Source organism: Drosophila simulans, chromosome 2R, assembly GCF_016746395.2.
Source record: "Drosophila simulans strain w501 chromosome 2R, Prin_Dsim_3.1, whole genome shotgun sequence".
Taxonomy (NCBI): Eukaryota; Metazoa; Arthropoda; class Insecta; order Diptera; family Drosophilidae; genus Drosophila; species Drosophila simulans.
Window position 1 is genome coordinate 19952275 of NC_052521.2, and position 17522 is coordinate 19969796.

Genomic DNA, 17522 nt, shown 5'->3' on the forward strand with positions numbered 1-17522 from the left:
GGTGCCCGTATTACGACATAACGTGACAACACATTTAATGGGAATTTTTAAAAAACAAGCACAGAAATTATCTGTTATAATGAAGTTCATTTTAGGTTTCAATTTAGTTTTGAGTATAAATTAAATTTGGGATATTGTATTGTGTCGCGCAAACTGCCACCACTGAGGGTGACCATACTTGCGACCAGTGTGCACGTATCGCGCAATCGCCAGCACTTCGGCCGTTTCCCAGCACTGCCTTGCCGAACGTCTGGTCACCGACCATCTTGTGAAAAGTACTACGAGTGTGGAGAGGAGTTGGCTTAGGAATTGTACAATTACTTCTGCGGCGAACAGTTAAAAAGCATTAAAAATGTCGATTTTTTCCGCCCGCCTGGCGTCTTCGGTCGCCCGTAACCTGCCCAAGGCTGCCAACCAGGTACCGCACCGAATTCCAGCAATTAAATTGCCCGACGAAGAGTTGGCGAAAAAGTGTAATACATAACCGAATCGATGGGGTACTTTGCAGAAAATTAGTGCATCCGGGTGCTTCAAAGATCGATCTAATTGTGGATAAAGACTTCCTGGATGCGTAGCAAGTATTCGGGTGGGATTTTGTCCCATTTTCCAACAAGAATTTAATGTTACGCAATGCGGCGAATTGCAAGGCGGCCGCTGAAATTGTGGGTTACATAATCAGTGCAAACAGAGAATTTGCCAAGCAAAACAGAATTTTTGGTTATTTTGTCAGTAAAAGTGTGCGAAGAACGCTGCAATGTCGTTGTTTTTGTCCTGACATTACATAATTGTGCCGTGGGTGAGATGCGGTGCCCGAAAAGTTTGAGGTTAGGTGCGGCTGTCAAGCAAGTGGTGAAGGTGGAAAGAATACAAAGTGGGGAAGTGCCGACATCCAGATACCCTGTAAGCAGTGGATTTTTTTTAACTAGCTAGAAAGTACTGGAGAGGAGTATTTGAACGATCGTACCCTGCGGTTATCCAACGACACGGACCTACGCCTTACATAATCTCGCATAATCATATCGATTAACCTACTCTCTTGCAGGTCGCCTGCAAAGCCGCCTATCCCGCCGCCAGTCTTGCTGCCCGCAAGCTCCATGTGGCCAGCACGCAGCGTAGCGCCGAGATCTCCAACATCCTGGAGGAGCGCATCCTGGGCGTCGCCCCCAAGGCTGATCTGGAGGAGACCGGCCGTGTGCTGAGCATCGGTGACGGTATCGCCCGTGTCTACGGTCTGAACAACATCCAGGCCGATGAGATGGTGGAGTTCTCCTCCGGACTGAAGGGCATGGCCCTTAACTTGGAGCCCGACAACGTCGGTGTTGTGGTCTTCGGTAACGATAAGCTGATCAAGCAGGGCGATATCGTCAAGCGTACCGGTGCCATCGTGGATGTGCCCGTCGGTGATGAGCTGCTGGGTCGCGTCGTTGATGCCCTGGGAAATGCCATCGATGGCAAGGGCGCCATCAACACCAAGGACCGTTTCCGTGTGGGAATCAAGGCCCCCGGCATCATCCCCCGTGTGTCCGTGCGCGAGCCCATGCAGACCGGTATCAAGGCCGTAGACTCTCTGGTGCCCATCGGTCGTGGTCAGCGTGAGCTGATCATTGGCGATCGTCAGACTGGGTAAGGTTCTAGAGATAACCAAATCAGGACACACCATTTCTCAATTGCTAGCAAGCAATATCTAACCACCCAATTTTGTATTAAATATGTAGTAAGACCGCTCTGGCCATCGACACCATCATCAACCAGAAGCGCTTCAACGAGGCCCAGGACGAGTCGAAGAAGCTGTACTGCATCTACGTCGCCATCGGTCAGAAGCGTTCCACCGTCGCCCAGATCGTGAAGCGTCTGACCGACTCCGGCGCCATGGGCTACTCCGTGATCGTGTCGGCCACCGCCTCCGACGCTGCTCCCCTGCAGTACTTGGCCCCCTACTCCGGATGCGCCATGGGAGAGTACTTCCGCGACAAGGGCAAGCACGCCCTGATCATCTACGATGATTTGTCCAAGCAGGCTGTGGCTTACCGTCAGATGTCCCTGCTGCTGCGTCGTCCCCCAGGTCGTGAGGCCTATCCCGGTGATGTGTTCTACCTGCATTCGCGTCTGCTGGAGCGTGCCGCCAAGATGTCCCCCGCCATGGGAGGCGGTTCCCTGACTGCTCTGCCCGTGATCGAGACCCAGGCTGGCGATGTGTCCGCCTACATTCCAACCAACGTCATCTCGATTACCGATGGACAGATCTTCTTGGAGACCGAGTTGTTCTACAAGGGTATCCGCCCTGCCATCAACGTCGGTCTGTCCGTGTCCCGTGTGGGTTCCGCTGCCCAGACCAAGGCCATGAAGCAGGTGGCCGGTTCCATGAAGCTGGAGTTGGCCCAGTACCGTGAGGTCGCTGCCTTCGCCCAGTTCGGTTCCGATCTGGATGCCGCCACCCAGCAGCTGCTGAACCGTGGTGTGCGCCTCACTGAGCTGCTCAAGCAGGGTCAGTACGTGCCCATGGCCATTGAGGATCAGGTGTGTATGTCAGAAGTGACCTAGCAACTAACTTATATCCGTAGTGACAACGCGGATATCGCGATTCCTGTGTAAAACCCAACCTCTAATGCTTCATCAAATCTCCCAGGTCGCCGTTATCTACTGCGGTGTGCGCGGTCATCTGGACAAGATGGATCCCGCCAAGATCACCAAGTTCGAGAAGGAGTTCTTGCAGCACATCAAGACCTCCGAGCAGGCTCTGCTCGACACCATCGCCAAGGACGGTGCTATCTCGGAGTCGTCCGATGCCAAGCTGAAGGACATTGTTGCCAAGTTCATGTCCACCTTCCAGGGTTAAGCATCAGCAGCAAACGAAGAATAGGAGTGCCGATGCGTGCAATTAACATCATAGATGGCTCGAATAATGCTGCCATCCCTGCGCGCCATCAACAACAACAAATAACAACCTACAACTTAAGATAAACAGAAATTATAAAACAAAAACAAGAGAAAACTCCTTTGCACATTCATGTTTTCCTGCGCATCCCACCGGGATCGCCTTCAATCCGTGGTCCGGTGCCATTATGCCGCAAAATCTTGGGAGAGAGAGAGCCGGCCCTGGCGACGGACTGGACGGCGAGCCCCAGCCGGATGCACTTTCGAGTTTCAGCGAAAAATCCTTGCGGTTCATCCAACCTCCTATACGATAGATAATCCCCCGTTGTTCTTCTACCTTAAATATGTAATCAATATTTGAAATATTGTAATCGAGAATAGTCGAAATAATGTCTGAGGATGATTGTGAAACGATGATGAATTAAAAACGATACTAAATTATACTCTAAATGAATCCTGCTCACTCTTCTTTGCTTGGAATTAATGTTTAATGAATTATTTCCTTTTGCTTTCTTTTTAATTCCCAATTTCGGAAATATTATTTGAAGAATTCTTGACAAATTGTTATGTTCTTCTAAGCAATTTGGCTAGTCAGGTATATACCCTGTTAACGAGATGTCCTGCCAGGAACCTTTGAGAATATTTTGTTAATAGGGTTTTTTAAGCTTGGTTCCTTGAGGTTCTGTTTTGCCGAAATGGATTTCCCTAACTAATCCTGGTCCTTTCGCTCAGCTGATCCGCCAGACGACGAGCAGATGTCCTTTTGCGTAACCGTAACCTCCTGACCCCCGTGCGAATTAGCCACCCCTTGAACTACCTGAACGACTGCCTGTCTGCTCCAAGGCGCAGGATTCAGAAAGGAACTCGAGCCCGGTGGTTCGAAGTGGTTCATGCTGTGCATATTTGGGTAACAGCAAGCCAGAAGCGAGAGGAAGAAGTTCCCAAAAAGAGAAGAAGAAACAGAGGGGCCCAAGACCCAAAAACTGTAAGCCCGATTTATACGGCATGGAGTTTTTATGACGCCGATTGCCACTGGCAGCCAACATAAAATATGCCAAAAGGGAGGAGCAGCGGGGGTGCCGAGAAAAATGACTTTCTTTTTACTACATTTGTTTGACCGTAAACAAGAATTAATGAGAGTCATAAAACCGTCAAACTTAAATTTCGAACAGGCGCACAGCAAAGTCAGCAGGCCGTGTACAGTGGGCACTCTAAAAGGCGAACAAATGTTGGAACTAAAACTTGTTAGCATTGAATGCTACTAACGATAGCTCTTTGAAGTATTCCTTTGATTCTGATAAATCGCTGATATGTTTTTTAGGAACCTAAATATATGATTACCTTTATTTGTATCGAGTAACTACTGTACAAGAGAAAAGTGAGATAGACACCCACACACACACACGCGCAACCATGTGCGAGCAATGTGCTCGGCAATTACCGCTGCCCATGGAACGATGGTACCAAAAAAGGAGAGAGAAGCGTGAAAAAGGGAAGAAGGAAAGGGAGAAGCGGAAGAGAAGTAACTGACCTGCGATCGGGAAGGTGACCTTCCCCAGGGGCGCCGACTATACATACATTTGTATGTATGTACATAGGTGCAGCATGTACAGAGGTATATCACTGTACAAATATTGTGTATTCAGGATTGATAAGAAAGGACAAAAGGACCTCCGTCCTTGGAAAAAGGGTCTGCGTTCATCTCAGGCTGTCTGGTTTTTTCAGGGGTGTGGAACATTTCTCACACTCATCAGCTGTCGGAAAGATTTCAAAACTAATGAAGTCACATGGCGGCACATTGCATGCAAGGTAAACACGAATATTGTTTATAAAATTACACAAAACTTTATTTTCTATGTATTGTTCAGAGACATTTTTGGGAAACATCAGTTAGTTAAAACGTTTTTAATCGTTGCTTAGTGGTAAGTAAACAATATAACTAGCATAGGTTGTTTTTGTATGAATGTGCGAATTGCATGATATAAATTACAAATAGTCTAGGTCTCTTTTTATGCGATTTGTGGGAATAATTTTGCACAAGTTTTTGGATTTATTCATTCCCATCGAAACTAAAATCTAACGACAAATACAATTAGTGGTAGGGGTAGGTAGGGGATGAAATGATTTCACGGGTACAATTATAAAATATAATTCTTGGAGAGACAACGCCGATGTGTTCGGCCAGCAAATGAACTCGTTGCCCACTCTCTCTCGGTGTCCACCGCTCCGCCGCTCGCTCCCGCTGAGATGGTGACCCAGCGGAAGGAGCTGGCGGGCTCCAGTTTAGTTCGGTTCCTAGTCTTACCGGAGGAACTCACTCCCAGCGGCCGGCTCGCGAGCAACTTGTGCTCCGGGGGCAAAGATGCCGGAGCCAGCTCTTGGCAGTGGCCGAAAACTGCTCAAGGGACTCCAGCAGATTACGATATCTGGGGGATGGGTGATGCAGGTAAAGATAGTTGGCAATGCGACTACTACGGTAACTATACGCATTTTTTAACGAACACGAAACGAACAGAAAATGAAATACGCTACAAATTTAAAAATGAAAACAAATTAAACTAAACTAGGTAGGTCAGGGTCTTCCAGTCCGCCTTGGACCGCACTATTTCCTCTGGCTCTGGCCCACAATCGAGTCCATCAGCGCACCGGTCAGCTCCGTTCGCAGCGCGATCTTCTGGAACTTGCTGCCCTGGTACTTGTTGTAGATGGCCTTCAGTTTGGCCTGGGGAGCATCCCGGGCTAGTTTCGCGATCAGCCGGGTAATCGGACGCAAGTGCGCGGCCGAGTACCGCGAGTAGAAGGTCAGAGTGGGTGTCCAGTGACGGTCGTTGAATCCTGTACCGGCCCGGTAGTTTCCGTTGAGCAAGTGCAGCGACAGGAACAGTGAGGCAGCTGCAATCTAAACGCGCCGAAAAATGTTACAGATACCTATACTAAATAAAATAGTGTATTGAAACCCACCTCCGATGGCCTGTAAGTGGCCATTTCGTAGTCCACGGAAGCTAGCTCAATGAAGTACTTGGACATCGTATGGTGCTCGTCCTCGGCGCCAGCAGCCTTCGAGTAGCGTCGAAGGAAGTGAATCGGCAGCGGACGCGACAGATTACAGTCGATGGCCTTGAAAATCTGCAGCTCCATCTGTCGGATCTGCCGGGCAGTGTAGGTGTCGTCCGTGATGAAGACGAAATCCCCGATTGCCGGCGGGAACAGCTCCTCGTATTTGGTGGCTATGAAGAGGGCTGTCACTCCCACCAATTGCAAGTACGTGCGTTTGGTGTCCTTCACCACCTGCAGGTAGCGATCAATGATAGCCACCGCCAGCTGGAAGGTCTCTGCAGCCAGATGGAACTGCAGGTGGACTTCGTTGATCCAATCGATCAGCACGGCTCGCATCTTGTGGGACACCTCCTTCTGCCCGGCCAGGTGATCCTTGTGAATGGGCTGGTCCTGCTCCACCTGATACAAGTAGTCGTAGATATCGTTTACATATTCGGAGACCAGTACCAGGTTCTCCTTGTCATTGGCATCGATATCCTCGATTCCAGCCAAGCGCTTGCTGGAAAGGGACATGGTGGTGGGCATCGTGGATGTGGTCGTAGTGACCGCACTGTTGCCCCTAATAAGGGGCATCCTGGTCGCATCCTTTTTCACTTCCAGTGAGTCCTTCTTGGTTTCTGGCAGTTCCTTCTTGGTCTCTGCCTCTTTGCGGGAAACAGCTACTGGTTCCCGTCGAATTCCTGAAACTCCCATCACGGGTTTGGCCAAAGCGGCACGCAGTTTGGTCAGCGACTTCTTCGACAGATTGCTGTCCTCGCGCTTCAAGGTGGGCTCGTTCACGTTCTCGGAAGAACTGGACTTAACTGTAACTTTGGGGATTCAAGATATTTGGTCAGTACGATGCAACCGTTCAAAATGTGGAAATGGTAGATGATTAAACCGATCGCTCTTTAGCTTACCTTTAGTAGGTTCTACAGTGGTCTTGGTCGGAACGCGATTGCGCACCGAATTCGAGCGCAAAAACGCCGCCACGCCCCCCTCGTTGACCTTGGGCGGAACGGCGCCATTGCCATTGCCATTGGTGCTGCCCAGTGGCTGTTTCTTCCAGTGGCTGTCCACCCGAGCCTTGGCATTGCGCAGGGCGTCTGTGAGCTTGAGATCCTTGGAGCTGCTCGGTGGAGTAACCACATGTGATTGCGAATGGAATACTTGACGTGGCTCAAACACTTACTCTTTCTGTGCCGCATCCTTCGCTGCGATGGGACGACTTATGCCGCGATTCTGCAAATCGCCCAAGGCCGCGCGTTTTGTTGTTGCCTCCATGGAAGGAACCGTCAATTTCTTCAATTGCACTTGCTTGAAGTTCTCCGAAGCGTTCTATCGAATATTGTTTAATTAGTTGTAGATAAAAAATGGAAAAATGCAACAAATATAGTTGACTGCATATCTGCAGTCAGACTGCATATTGAGCACTGATTTCAATTGCTTTAAATTGTTAAACCAAGATCAGTTTGACATGATCATGAAATGCACCTTTTCAAGGGCGGCCATTTTGGGAAAAGCACCGCAAGACTGATCCTCGATTTATCTCCTCTGTGATTTGGTGCGAAAAAAGGTGTGGAGAGTACTAATTAACGGTGCAAGCACCGCCGGCAGAAAATTGCGCCAAGATGTGAGCAAGGCAACTGCAACAACAACAACAATGAGCGCCCAGGACAAACGGCACTCTTTCACCCCTCCCTTCCCCCTCTCTTCTATCTATCGCAGCGTCCTCTTTGCCCCTCTGTACTTGCCCACGCTGCAATGGCGTCTCGCTGATGACGAGCCCGCTAGTTTGTGACTTTACCATGACCTTTTCGCGGATGCCACGGTAATCTTAATATTTTAGGGATCAACTCACCTCATCGCTACGCATTTTCAGTGTTGTGCCCACCATTTTGATTGCTTCTTTTCTATCTGTACAAACACAATTAACACGAAGAACGGCAGACGCTTGGCTATCACTTGTTTGGTTGACTTTTGATCGCGTTTCTGTGACCGAACGCTTGTTTAGCTGTTGAATTTGTTGTCCGAATGTATGATTACTAATAGTTTATAATTTACAAGTCGAGTGCGGGATTGTCAATTCTCCGAAAACCTGATCGAGTTTTTGCGCACGAAGCGAGCCCAAGCTGCCGTTTGAATTTGAAAATGGGAATGGGGATGGAAGTAAACTCGATGATAAATGCCGATGAGTTTGACGATATCGATTTCTGGACTTAGTTCCCTTTTAAGCCGCAGTGGCGCTCGAGAATAATCGATTTATTAGAGCAGAGCAGGCAAAATAGAGATGCGAGACGTGCGATAATTTTCAATAGTTTTAGTGTGACCAGTGCATGTGCGTCTCTTATCGATGACAGGGCTGAAACAGTGCTGCCCATAATTTTCAAATTTAAATTTAAAATTAGCCCAAAAAAGAAAACGTTACAGCTTGAAATTACTGAGAGATATTCAAGCTCTTTGATCCCAATCTATTTTATACATATTTTAAAAATGAAATCATGGATTGAATTTAATAGTTTGTTAAGGTTCCCCACTTTTAATAAAGCCATCCCTTTGACTGCCAGTCGTCACTCGGTTGCACCATCCATTGATTGCATCAATTAAAAGTTGATCACTTCAATTGGCTGTGTTCGGTTTGTTTTTGTGCCCCCCTGATTTGCATTCGCTGATTTAAGATTTCCTGCTGCCACAGGCCGCAGAACATCGAAACTCCGCGGCGGAAATGCAGCATAATTCTTGCCACTCCGCAGCCTTTTTTGCTGATGATCAGTGTCAAGTTTTCGTCTGCTCCATCATTTTCAAGCACTTGACCACAAAACAATCGCCATCGCCTCAGAATTTTGCCTCTGTTTTTGTTTAGTACCCCAAACTCTCCTGTTTTTTTTGTTTTGTGGCCCTTTGCGTCTTAACGGTTGGCGCATTCTTCTTCTCTTCTTCCGGCGCTCTGGCTCATTAGCATATATTTATGAGTCTGTTTGCGCTCCAAATGTACTTTTGCGAACTCCAGCCGAAAAGCCGAACGAGAATGGAGCGCCGCCGACGATCGCGAGCTCGAGTTTTCCGTGATTTTCACATTTCATTCGCAAAAGTGCCGCCGTCGCGAGTGGTTGCCTCGCTCTCGCCGTCTCTTTTTGCGCTTTTGTCGCCGTCTCTTTCATAGCTCCGAAAAAAGTCCTTCGATCGATCCAACGCGCATTGACCTCCAGTAAATCATTTCAAATTTTAAATGCCCCAAAGCGGTCAGATTTCGGCGTGATTTAGCGATTTTAGTTGAAATATACATATAAAGTGCTTTTCGGCTATGGACACAAAACCAGAAGATCGTTATGCTCCAGAGCCGATGATCTATATGCCGTGTGTGTTTGTTGCTGGCTGCTTAATTGTGCGCTGGCGTTTAAATAAAATCAAGTGCGTTTAAATGTGAAAACAAAAGACTGGCATTATATGTATATTGGCAATTCAGAACTGGAGCTGGAGCTGAAATAGCATTTTTCAAGCACCATTTGGTCTTATCTCGAGTGTCGATCCATAAGGAAGAACTTAGGCAACAAACTGAAGTACACAACCACTAAAATAAAACGAAACCCAAATAAGATAGAGTGCGAAAAAAAGTGGCCCACAACAAATGACTCGTAATGCAATGCCTGGGCAATTAATTAGTGCATAAACATTTGAATTAACAGCCGTAAAAGTTGGAGCCCCGTACACGATCGCGCCTTCACTTGGCTCTCTCTCCCCTTTGAGAAATCGGGCTCTAAGTTTTCCACCCTCGATTTTCGCCGCTGGAAAATGTAACTCCGCTACCACTGAAAATTATGACGCAAAAAACCCGAAATCGGTGCGCAGCCTGAGGAATAATATATTTGCAATTTATGCAACAATCGTCGCGTGGTTGTTGCCACAACAAAGAGCGATTAGTGCACTCGGAGCATTACAATAGCCACCTGTGGAGTCCCAGAGAAGCCGTCATCATCAACGCATCGTTATGACTGTCGCAGCAATTGGATCTAATCGGCACCGTCGTTTGGCTTTAATTGTTTTGACCACCTTGTGGCTGCTAATCGGGGCCAGCCCGTCCTCATCCTCCCCATCCTCCTCCTCCACCAATCCAAAATCCGTCAGCATTGAGCTGCGTCGCAAGAGGAGCTTGCACTACAATGGCATTGAGGTGAGTCCCGATATCAATCAATGCTGCCTCATTGTCACCCGATGAATGCACTTTGGCTTTGTAGCTGCACAGCGAACTGCAAAAGTAGAACATCTTTCATTGCTACTTAGGCTTATCAACAAGGAATGCCTTTAGTATTAGTCTTTGGTTTTTATGTTCTTAAGGTCAGGCTTGAATCATGTGACAATTGTATTTAAGCTTAAAGCTTACGATCGAGATGAGTCAGGATATCAATCAAACTATTGCAGTGGCCTTAGAGTCGAATGATAAGCGATATACCTTCACACGATCACACTGAAAACTAAAGTTTTGGAAGAATCTCAAACATTTAGTAAATTTCCATCTTGCGGTTAGATCAGCAAAAGAATGTTACTACCTTTAAATATTTAATAAAAAACTTATACTCCATTTAAGCACAAATATTTTCCAAGTGTAAGTGCTCTTGAATGTCATACGATTAACCCATTTACAAACACAGGTGATCATCCATCTACGTATGCGTCAAGTGACCAATAAAGAGCATAAAAAATCGCCGTATAGACAGAACATGTGCGCGGCAAAAAAAAAGCAAAAGCCAAAAACATAATGTCTGACTCAACTTAAGTTTGAAAAGCTAAGCAGAAATTGGTCGCCGAGTTCCGGGGGGAAAATGGGGAGCCTGGAGCGTGTACACAGTCGCATAGACAAGGCGTTGAATGACCTCTGCAGTGTATCTTTGTTGGGATATATGTTTTGGTAATTCGAGAGCTTTAACCCAATAAACATTAGCCCTGGCCAACAAGGCGACAACTTGTCGAATTACATGTGTGTACACACCGACTCGTTTTTCCCATTTCCCCCACTTTTCCCAGATTCTTCGCGGCTTTAATTTGAGCTGGCGTCGCAGAGTCTCTTTCGGTATTTTAGGAACTCATCACACGATTACAGGGAATTGCAAACAATCTTGCCACCAGCTGGCCGTTGCAGCTGCCTCCAAATCGCGAACGATTCCCAGGCATTTTTCAGACTGGGAACGAGTTCGAGTGACAGACAGGCGGTTCTGGCTGCCAATTTTGGCCAAGTTATTGACCCTCTGAAGTCATACTTAAGAATCCATTCGCTTGGTTGCGCTCTTGATTACGTGATTTTCCCCCTTTTCATTTGTTTTGCTACACTCGCACTCCTTTCAGACTCTCAAATTGGCCCGAAGACAATTTTCAGTGATATAATTTCCACGTGTTGGTTTTCCAGTTTTCGCCATTTTAGCCCTATTTTCCATGCATACGAGTGTATGCTTTCCGCTCTTCACTCCTTTTTTTTTTTGCTATTCTGCCCACGGGTCACGCAAAATTTCATCACATAATCAGCTTGGCTAGCGATTACAGCGAGCATACTTGCATTTTCCGCTTTTCCCCCGATTTTGTCATCGCTTATTGTTGCTGTTTGTTTGGGGCTTTTCCGGCAATCCCCGACTGATTTGCTCTTTCTGTGCTGTTGCCCTTGCAGCCAATTAGTGTCCATTTCATTGATCATTGTTTGCCTTTGCTAAAGTTCAGCGGAAAGATGTTCGGAGAGTTAGGTAAGACCGGAGGTGGAAAGAGGGTATCTGTTAGTTGCAATACAATGAACTGTCCAAGCTCAGTGTAATTTATAATTCATAATTTTTAGCGGATTAGTGGAATGGTATCTACTTTCATACCAAATAATTAATATAGCCTGGTACTCTTTTAAGATACTATATAAGCTTATTTGAATCTATATGTGATCCATATTTGGGGAACCCGGAAATACATTGGATGTGTGATAATGAAATCATATATAGTAGGTCGTTAGAATTTAGAATCTTCAGTTTAATCTAAGTATAATCTGATACCCATGGGCGGTTAACGACCAGCCACGCCCCCTTTTGGCGCAGCATTACAATGTTGATAATAAACATTCGCCACACTGGCAATTTGTAACACCTTCACCCGCTGGAGGCGGAGTTTCGATCCGAAGAGCCGAAACGCTCTTCACGCTCCGCCGAATGCAACGCGCTTTTCCACAAACAGCCAAATAAAATAAAGCCGAATGAAAACTGTTACAACAAATTAAATTAAATAATAGTGAAAAGCACGCACCCAAAATATACGGCGAATGTATGCTAAATGGTATATATGTTTGGGAATAAGAAATACATTTCAACTGCTGCACTAACCTTTCCACCCGATGAGCTGGTGACCCCAACACAGCTGTTTGAGCTGTCTAATTGGGGTTTTCTTTTCGAGGTACAAATTTTCCATTGTGTGGAGTGAAAGTATTTCGGTTATGTTTTTTTTTGGGGGGACTTGAGAAAACCCTTCTCCGTGGGTGCTCGCATCTGTTTTGGTCTGTTTAACGCTTTGCTGGCCATGTTACACTTTCCGCTTTGCATATCAAGCCCCATTCATTCGCATTTGCTGCTCTTTCTCTTTTTTCCCATGCCACCAATGCCACCACTGCAGCTGGATGAGAACAACCTGGTGGGCCATCTGAGGGAGCACGAGCGCGCCCTGATCTTCGGATCACGATCTCCGGAAGAGGGTAAGTGTTGGCCCCGGGCACTGGATCGAAAAGATTCTTAACTCTGACCCATATGCCATGGACTTAAGATGGAGTAAGTAGAACGGGGGGCGGTGCACAGAAAATCCATTACAGTTCTGTGAACAAATCCGTCCATTTTAGTTACACTGACTACAACTGGGACTTTCTTTTTCGTTCATTAACTAATATTTCAAGTAAATCATATCCATCTCATTCACCACCATCGGAAGTCGGTATTTTTTTTTTAAAGGCGTTCTTCTTAGAATATTTATGACCTATAATTTTGATATGTCATGGGTGCATTTTCAATAGTCTTTTTTTCTGAGTGAGTGAAGTATTTTAGCCATGACCTATAACTAACTGCAACATGTCATTAGGCCAGGAGCCCAAACATCAGCCACTGCAATCGATGAACGCTAAACTTGAACTGTTAACTGGCGGGCGGTGGAGAGGTAGTGGGTTAAGGTGCTGGGGAGGAGTGGGTTAAGGTGGGCGGGTCTTGGAAGGGGCGCGGAAATCCGCGCAGTTGTTGGCATTGATCCATGGCAGGCATTTATGTTGTTTGTTTACCTGGCAGCGCCCGAATTCAAACTCGTGCACTTGGCACAACAACGACCCGAGGAGCAGCAGCGGTTGGAGGAGGGGAAGCGGCCAGGTGAGGCGGAGCAGCATGGGGGCAATCCTCACCAGAGACGTCAGCGGCGCAGCCTGCCAGTGCAAGGTGAGTGAAACAGCCTAATCGAAATCCAGAGAGCACATCGTGCTGCTCCAGTTGCGGTCATTATGCGAACAGTTTAATTAATTCAAATTCATTCGCCAGATGGTAATGGGCCACTGCCGCCGGAGGAGAAGGAGCAGGAGGCTGGGGAAGATGTGGAGGCGCGGTTGCAGCTGCAGCAGTCGCCGCAGCTGATCGACGACGCCTTCATCTTCATCCGACGCACCGAGAACGGCACCCAGTTCGTAGAGCACTCGCCGCAGCTGCTCAAGCGCCTGGACAGATGCTTCTACCGGAGTCCAGCGGCTGCTCTCGATCTCTGCGAGCCCGGCAATGTGGTAAGCAAGTATAGAAGTGAAATTCACATTTATAAGCCTATTAAGGGTGGCTTTCATTTTAAATACTACGATTTTCTAAATCGATCTTGTTTAAATATCAATCTAATTCAATTCGGTGATCATCGCATTTAAACGCACTTCCATAAATATGTTTACTTTATCCCGGCCGGTTGTTAATTCTTCACGCCTCGATCCCGCAGCGCGGCGTGTTCCAGCAGAATGGCAGTGACCTGGTGATCCATCCGCTCCCCGCGCGCTTTGGCACCGGGACGCACGTGCTCTACCAAGCGAGGGTGGACAAGAACGGCGGCGACTACAATGAGGCGTCGTCAAGGCGAACGACGTCGCCGTTAGACAGCCAGCTGCAGTTCGAGCCCGATGCGGAAGAGTTCAACGAACCACGGCGGCGGTTGCGGGCCCAGTCTCAGTTACAGTCCCCGTTGAGATTGCGCTTCCAGCCACGACATCATCACCCACATCAGCCCCATCATCAGCGAAGACGCCGCTACATTGGAGATCCGCCGCGCTCCCGCTGGTCGGACATTCCAGAGGAGCTCTTCATTGAGACGGCCATCTTTGTAGACAGCGATCTCTATGCTCACATGCAGAAGAACTTCCCCACAAACACGGAGAGCAAGGTGGTCAGTTTCCTGCTGGCCATGATCAATGGCGTCCAGCTGCTATACCATCACCCCACTCTGGGTCGTCGCATCAATTTCGTGCTGAAGCGCCTAGAGATCTGGAAGTCCTGGGATCCATCGGGTCTGGTTCGCTCCAGGGATGTCGAGAACTACCTGAACAGCTTCTGCAAGTGGCAGGAGAAACTGAATCCCTTCTCCGACGCAGATCCCTTGCACTACGATCACGCCCTGGTGCTGACTGGTCTCGACCTCGTCACCTACGAGAAGGGCAAGGCCAATAGCCAGGTGGTGGGCATGGCGACGGTCAAGGGCATGTGCACCTCCATCTACTCCTGCACCATCAACGAGGCCAAGCACTTTGAGAGCGTCTTTGTGGTGGCACACGAAATTGGACACAAGTAAGAAGATAGATATTATCCTGTGAATTAATATTCTTCATCGTCCTTTATTTAGCTTGGGAATGCGACACGATGCCAAGGAGATTAGCTGCGACCCCACCATGCACATCATGTCCCCGAAGCTGGGCAGTGGCAAGGTCACCTGGTCCAAGTGCTCGCGAACTTATCTTGAGGATTTCCTTATGTACGTGGCTTCACTAGTTTCACTTAACCATAGTACTTATTGAAATATCTATCTTAGGGATCCCCAGGCGGACTGCCTCTTCGATAGGGACTCGTTCGCGGGTCCTTGGGATCATACGGCAGGTGGTCGTCTGCCTGGCGAACGCTTCAATGCCAATCAGCAGTGCATGCTGCGCTTTGGAAAGAACTTCATGCAGGCCAGCACCCAGAGCAAGATGGAAATCTGTCGGGATCTCCACTGTCGCCAGGATGGACTGCCTTGGACTTCGCATCCTGCGCTGGAGGGCACCGAATGCGGGCCCAATATGGTAAGTCTCTCGATATGCTTAAAACATTAGCTCAGATCACAACATATTCCTTAACTTTAGTGGTGCCGAGGTGGAACCTGTGAGGCTCGTTCCTCCAAACAGGGTAGCTACTTAGCCCTCAAGTCCTGGCCTCCTGAACACGTTCCCGAGGCCACCCACGAGAAGATTATCCGACATGAGCCGAACCGGATTCCCCCGCTGCTGCACGACTACAATCCGATGGGTAATGAGCTGCCAGGATCGCCCTCGAATTGGGGCGAGTGGAGCGAGCCGAGTGCCTGCGAGTCTGGCTGCCTCTATGGGCAGTCACGCCGCCTCCTGGAGGGCAGCACAGGTCTCCGAACGTTAAACAGGAGCTGCCTGAACTTTCCGTCGCGTTGCATTGGCAGGGATCGGCGATTTGTGACCTGCAACACACCGCAATGCCACAAGGTGCCCGTCCAGACGATCAACGACTTCGCCACCCAAGTGTGCATGCAGGCTAGGAAGTCAGATCCGGAACTCACCGGCGAGGGCCAGCAGCTGCCCAGCACGCTGGACGCGTCCTGCAAGATCTTCTGCCGCACCCGGACCAATGGCACCAAGTCCCGGCGATGGACATTCCCGGATGGCACCACCTGCAAAGCGAAGCAACACAACCCCGAGGATATCACCTACTGCATTTCCGGTCGCTGTGAGCGGTTCTCCTGTGACAATTCCACCTCCAACTTCTTTAAGATGGACAGCAGCTTCTGCGAGGCGAGATCAGTGCGCCCCACTAGGGATTCCTCAGATCAGGAGAGCAGGCAGCAAACCACCAGCCAGCGGTATGCAGAGCGCCAGGAGGGAAAACCACTGAAGAATCACTACGAGAATGGTAAGCTATAGTTAAATAAGCTAGAGCTATAGTAATGCTCTTCGCTTTTACAGAGGTAGCTAAGCGACCTTCCTATGGCCAAGGCAACCACATCAATGCACCAGCATCGCCGTACAAGAGGAGGAACTATCACAAGCCCTATCCTCCAGAGATTCCGAGACCCCCACCGCCCGCCTCTGCATCACTGATCGCCCTGGATCGTAGCTCGTCCTCGGAATCGGAGTGGGTGGCGCATCCGGGCTGCCACTCCAACTGCATGACAGACTCGAAGGGCGTGCAGGGGGTCACCTCCCGGCTGACCGGTGTGGAAAGCATCCAACTGTGCTCCTATCGCATTCAACCCTGCGAGCGTTTGCAGACGGCGGCGGAGTATGCGGAACAGACCTGCGCCAGGTATCGCCAGAAGGTGCGCGGTCTGTCCGGCCACGGGGCCCAGATCTCGGCCAGCATCGATGAGCCGGACCGCAGCTGCCGCGTTGGATGCCAGGACGAGTTCATCAAGTACAGGTACTACCTGGTGAACGGCCGGAACGGACACTTCCCGCCAGGCACTCGCTGCTCGCCGGTGGGCAAACGATATTGCGTGTATGGCAGGTGCCTGGAATTCGGCGACGATGATCTGCCGCTGGACAAGACCCACATTAGCCTGGGTCAACTGAGGACGCGCCGGAAAAGGAGCTCGCCCTCCAATGACTTGTTCAACGTAACGGAGATATTCAGTAAACCATCACATTCAGGTGTGTGTGCAAGTGCTAATACTTCTGCGCCATTTAACCCTTTTTCTTGTTGCACAGATATCTCCGCCGAAAACATCGAATTCACCCAACCCATTCACGTCTCCGCAGACGAACTGAGTAGCAAAAGCCGATAGCCCAATGGCTTCCTGGCCACCATTCCCTTAGTCGATTAAGTTCTAAGCTAGCTTAAGTTGCGGGCTGCTCCAAGGAAACTGCCTGAAAAACACATTGATATAAGAGAGAATCGATTTGCTCGACTATCAGATACCCGCTACTCAGCTAGTGGCCGTGCGAACGAGAAAGTTCTTTTTGGTATACTCGTATAATAAAATGAAAAATTGCAACATTATTGTTCAAAACTGTGTCAGTTTTGGGCGGCTCGTGGGGCGTGGCAACATGGGTCAACCAACGTCTATTTATGCCAAATATCAATCTTCTTTAAAAATTGCATATGCTAAAAAATATATCAAAAAATATGACTTCAAACTCAGGCTGTTAGTAAAAATGCAATTAGAGCATTCCCGTCACAAAAGGGCTATTAAAGTGCAATGCAAAAAATATGAACAGATAATGGTGGTGAAATTGAAATCGAAAATTCGTTTGCGGGGAGCCGCCTTCACTTTTCAATATCGGCTACACTTGAGGCATTTCCACCCCCCACCCGCGATTTGCCATCGGTAATATTTGTGTAGGTTCACTTTTTTGAGGTTCGCATGCAAAC

The 17522-nt window shown here is 48.4% G+C and overlaps 3 protein-coding genes across 5 annotated transcripts; 2 read left to right on the plus strand and 1 right to left on the minus strand.

The window, feature by feature from the left end:
- Window positions 1-179: 179 nt before the first annotated feature.
- LOC6735761 (ATP synthase subunit alpha, mitochondrial) lies at window positions 180-3317 on the plus strand. The gene is made up of 4 exons (XM_016168755.2): window positions 180-418; window positions 1043-1623; window positions 1716-2517; window positions 2627-3317. The coding sequence occupies exons 1-4, from the start codon at window positions 353-355 to the stop codon at window positions 2834-2836; spliced, it is 1659 nt and encodes a 552-aa protein (XP_016029131.1). The 5' UTR covers window positions 180-352; the 3' UTR covers window positions 2837-3317.
- Window positions 3318-4696: 1379 nt separating this feature from the next.
- On the minus strand, window positions 4697-8103 carry LOC27206331 (G2/mitotic-specific cyclin-B). Of its 3 annotated transcripts, none has more exons than XM_039291336.2 (5): window positions 7772-8103; window positions 7103-7248; window positions 6831-7039; window positions 5836-6734; window positions 4697-5773 (listed from the first exon to the last, which is right to left on the minus strand). In XM_039291336.2, the coding sequence occupies exons 1-5, from the start codon at window positions 7805-7807 to the stop codon at window positions 5477-5479; spliced, it is 1587 nt and encodes a 528-aa protein (XP_039147270.1). In that variant the 5' UTR covers window positions 7808-8103; the 3' UTR covers window positions 4697-5476. The 3 variants fall into 3 exon arrangements, with proteins under 3 accessions (XP_039147270.1, XP_039147269.1, XP_039147271.1); XM_039291335.2 differs by having other exon boundaries at window positions 5836-6740; XM_039291337.2 differs by lacking the exon at window positions 7772-8103 and adding an exon at window positions 7405-7437 and having other exon boundaries at window positions 5836-6740.
- An 867-nt stretch (window positions 8104-8970) lies between these two features.
- On the plus strand, window positions 8971-17150 carry LOC6735762 (A disintegrin and metalloproteinase with thrombospondin motifs 16). Its single transcript, XM_016168756.2, has 10 exons — window positions 8971-10081; window positions 12544-12622; window positions 13200-13343; window positions 13443-13678; window positions 13879-14717; window positions 14773-14901; window positions 14959-15208; window positions 15269-16064; window positions 16118-16801; window positions 16859-17150. Exons 1-10 carry the CDS (start codon window positions 9899-9901, stop codon window positions 16933-16935), a joined length of 3417 nt encoding a protein of 1138 aa, XP_016029135.1. The 5' UTR covers window positions 8971-9898; the 3' UTR covers window positions 16936-17150.
- The last annotated feature ends 372 nt before the right edge of the window (window positions 17151-17522 follow it).

Bases quoted from the DNA above. Each gene is read 5' to 3' on its own strand.
- LOC6735761 (XM_016168755.2), top strand. From the start codon at position 353: ATGTCGATTTTTTCCGCCCGCCTGGCGTCTTCGGTCGCCCGTAACCTG. The intron at 419-1,042 runs GTACCGCACCGA...ACTCTCTTGCAG, and splicing joins TGCCCAAGGCTGCCAACCAG to GTCGCCTGCAAAGCCGCCTA. The intron at 2,518-2,626 runs GTGTGTATGTCA...CAAATCTCCCAG, and splicing joins CCATGGCCATTGAGGATCAG to GTCGCCGTTATCTACTGCGG.
- LOC27206331 (XM_039291335.2), bottom strand. From the start codon at position 7,807: ATGGTGGGCACAACACTGAAAATGCGTAGCGATGAG. The intron at 7,249-7,771 runs GTGAGTTGATCC...AATATTCGATAG, and splicing joins TGAAAATGCGTAGCGATGAG to AACGCTTCGGAGAACTTCAA. The intron at 6,741-6,830 runs GTAAGCTAAAGA...GAATCCCCAAAG, and splicing joins CACTGTAGAACCTACTAAAG to TTACAGTTAAGTCCAGTTCT.
- LOC6735762 (XM_016168756.2), top strand. From the start codon at position 9,899: ATGACTGTCGCAGCAATTGGATCTAATCGGCACCGTCGTTTGGCTTTA. The intron at 12,623-13,199 runs GTAAGTGTTGGC...TTTACCTGGCAG, and splicing joins ATCACGATCTCCGGAAGAGG to CGCCCGAATTCAAACTCGTG. The intron at 13,344-13,442 runs GTGAGTGAAACA...TTCATTCGCCAG, and splicing joins GCGCAGCCTGCCAGTGCAAG to ATGGTAATGGGCCACTGCCG.